The sequence below is a fragment of the Pygoscelis adeliae genome, unplaced genomic scaffold (assembly GCF_000699105.1).
Source record: "Pygoscelis adeliae isolate BGI_AS28 unplaced genomic scaffold, ASM69910v1 Scaffold75, whole genome shotgun sequence".
Taxonomy (NCBI): Eukaryota; Metazoa; Chordata; class Aves; order Sphenisciformes; family Spheniscidae; genus Pygoscelis; species Pygoscelis adeliae.
This window is the reverse complement of record NW_008824772.1, coordinates 5,034,075-5,036,300: the sequence shown is the minus strand read 5'-3', so window position 1 is coordinate 5,036,300 and position 2,226 is coordinate 5,034,075. Positions and strand designations below refer to the sequence as shown.

Here is a 2,226-nt window from a genome sequence, read left to right as displayed (position 1 = left end):
CAGGCAGTGCTCAACCAAAGGGGCCGCAGGGAAATTGGTCTGGGCTTGATGGGTGACTGAGTTAAGAGATACAGTCATGAGAAACAGCAGCCCAGAGAACACGTCAGAGCTTTGGCTGGGCTAGAGATGGATTGGGACTGATCTGGGGAGGGGAACCGAGAACTGAAGGTGCAGTTTGGACTGGTGCAATGCAGGAAGCAGAAAGAGAGACAAAAAATGGAAGAACTGACTTTCTCACTCTGCATCTTAGTGGAAGGAGAACAAAGATGCCCTGTTGGAGAACAGCCAGAAGATCCTGGAAGCATTGCTACACAGGTCCGAGATCCGTGTGCGGGGCCAGGAGTCACCCCCACCATCCAAAGAGGTGATGGCCACCTGTTTCCAGCAGCTCTCCAACTCCTATGATGAGGACTACGGCGGCTTTTCCGAATCCCCCAAGTTCCCCACCCCAGGTCAGTGGGGAGCCTCACCGTGGAGCGGGCAGCGCCGGGGGGCAGAGCCCACCCCACAGCCTCCCACTTTCTCCCTGTATTTCAGTGAATTTGAATTTCCTCTTCACGTACTGGGCCCTGCACCGAACAACTCCACAAGGTGCCCGGGCGCTGCAGATGGCTCTGCATACCCTCAAGATGATGGCCCATGGGGGCGTCCACGACCACGTCGGTCAGGTAGGAGGAAAGCCTCGGGGGTAGACCCCTGGCATGCCCAGGAGGCGTGGGGTGAAGGTGTGGGGTGGAGACGTGTCCGCTTGGTTGTTGCAGGGGTTTCACCGCTACTCCACTGACCAGCACTGGCACGTCCCTCACTTTGAGAAGATGCTGTACGACCAGGGGCAGCTGGCAGCTATGTATAGCAGAGCGTTTCAGGTACAGCCGTGGCATCCCTCACTGGGGGGGCTCACTTGGCACGCTGAGTGCTGGCTGGGGAGGGCTGGCTTGGTTTAGGGAGCAGCTTCGAAGCCTGTTCCCCAACACGTTCCCCATCCCATGGGCGTGGAGCAGTCCCATGCTCCCCTTCATCTACTGGTCTTCATCCGGAGAGGAACGCTGCACAAATCCGTGACAATTTAGCCCCAGGGTTTTGAGCATAATAGGGCAGGGAACAGCCTTCTGGCTGGTCATTGCAAGAGTCAGCAAACACGTGCTGCTGCCTCTGACCTTGCTGTAACTCCAGGGTTGCTCTCCAATGCCTGCAGACTTACGTCAGAGATCTTACTCCGAATCCATCCCACATTTAAAATCCCTGGACATAGAAATGTGTTTCCCCCCCTTTGCCAGCTCTTTAAATCAGAATCACTTATTATATCTTGCTGTGTCTCTTGCCTCCCCTCTGCCCCTTGTAACATTGATGACCACCCTGCGCCTCCCGCAGATCTCTGGCGATGAATTCTTTGCTGATGTCGCCCAAGATATTCTGCTCTACGTCTCGCGGGACCTGAGTGACCAGGTAGGTTGTTCCCTGAACTGGGCCAAAAGGAGATGCTTACCCTGCCCTGGGACGTGACTGGGGGCTGCTTTTCCCTCCCTCCTTTCCCAGCTGAGCTCAGTCTGGGGCACTGCTGCGGCTCGCTGGCCAGACTGCCAGCCCAGCAGTGATGGGGAGCTGGGTGAAGGTGCTGTCCCGGGAGCTGGAGAGTCTCTCTGTTGCTCTTTTCCCAGGCAGGAGGTTTCTACAGCGCAGAAGATGCGGATTCCTACCCGACCACCGCATCCGGAGAGAAGCGAGAAGGAGCTTTCTGTGTGTGGGAGGCTGAGGAAATCCGGGCTCTCCTTCCTGACCCTGTCGAGGGGGCCACAGAGGGGACGACCCTGGGAGATGTCTTCATGCACCACTATGGAGTGAAGGAGACTGGCAACGTGAGCCCCGTGAAGGTGAGGGAGGGCAAAGACCTGCCCAGTACCGGGAGCATCGGTGGGGGACCCACACCCCTGGGCATGGGGGGATGGCAGAGCAGCCCCAAAGCGCACGGGGTCCAACCCCTCCTCAGCCTGGTAGTGTTCACAGAACGGGGCTCTCCTTTCAGGACCCCCATCAGGAGCTGAAGGGCAAGAACGTCCTTATTGTCCGGTCCTCCCTGGAGCTGACGGCAGCCCGGATCGGGCTGGAGCTGGGGCGGCTCGGTGCCCTGCTGTGGGAGGGCCGGCGGAGGCTGTCTGCAGCCCGGGCACAGCGGCCGCGGCCACACATGGACCCCAAGATGCTGGCGGCGGGGGAAGGGGAGAGGGG

General features: G+C 58.9%; 1 protein-coding gene across 1 annotated transcript in view; it reads left to right on the top strand.

The window, feature by feature from the left end:
- The window catches only part of SPATA20 (spermatogenesis associated 20), a 10,826-nt gene that overhangs the window by 1,484 nt on the left and 7,116 nt on the right, over positions 1-2,226 (top strand). The window contains 6 exon segments of the mRNA XM_009323738.1: positions 251-452; positions 538-668; positions 762-866; positions 1,372-1,446; positions 1,659-1,871; positions 2,024-2,205. Of these exon segments, the coding sequence (XP_009322013.1) occupies positions 251-452; positions 538-668; positions 762-866; positions 1,372-1,446; positions 1,659-1,871; positions 2,024-2,205 (908 nt within the window).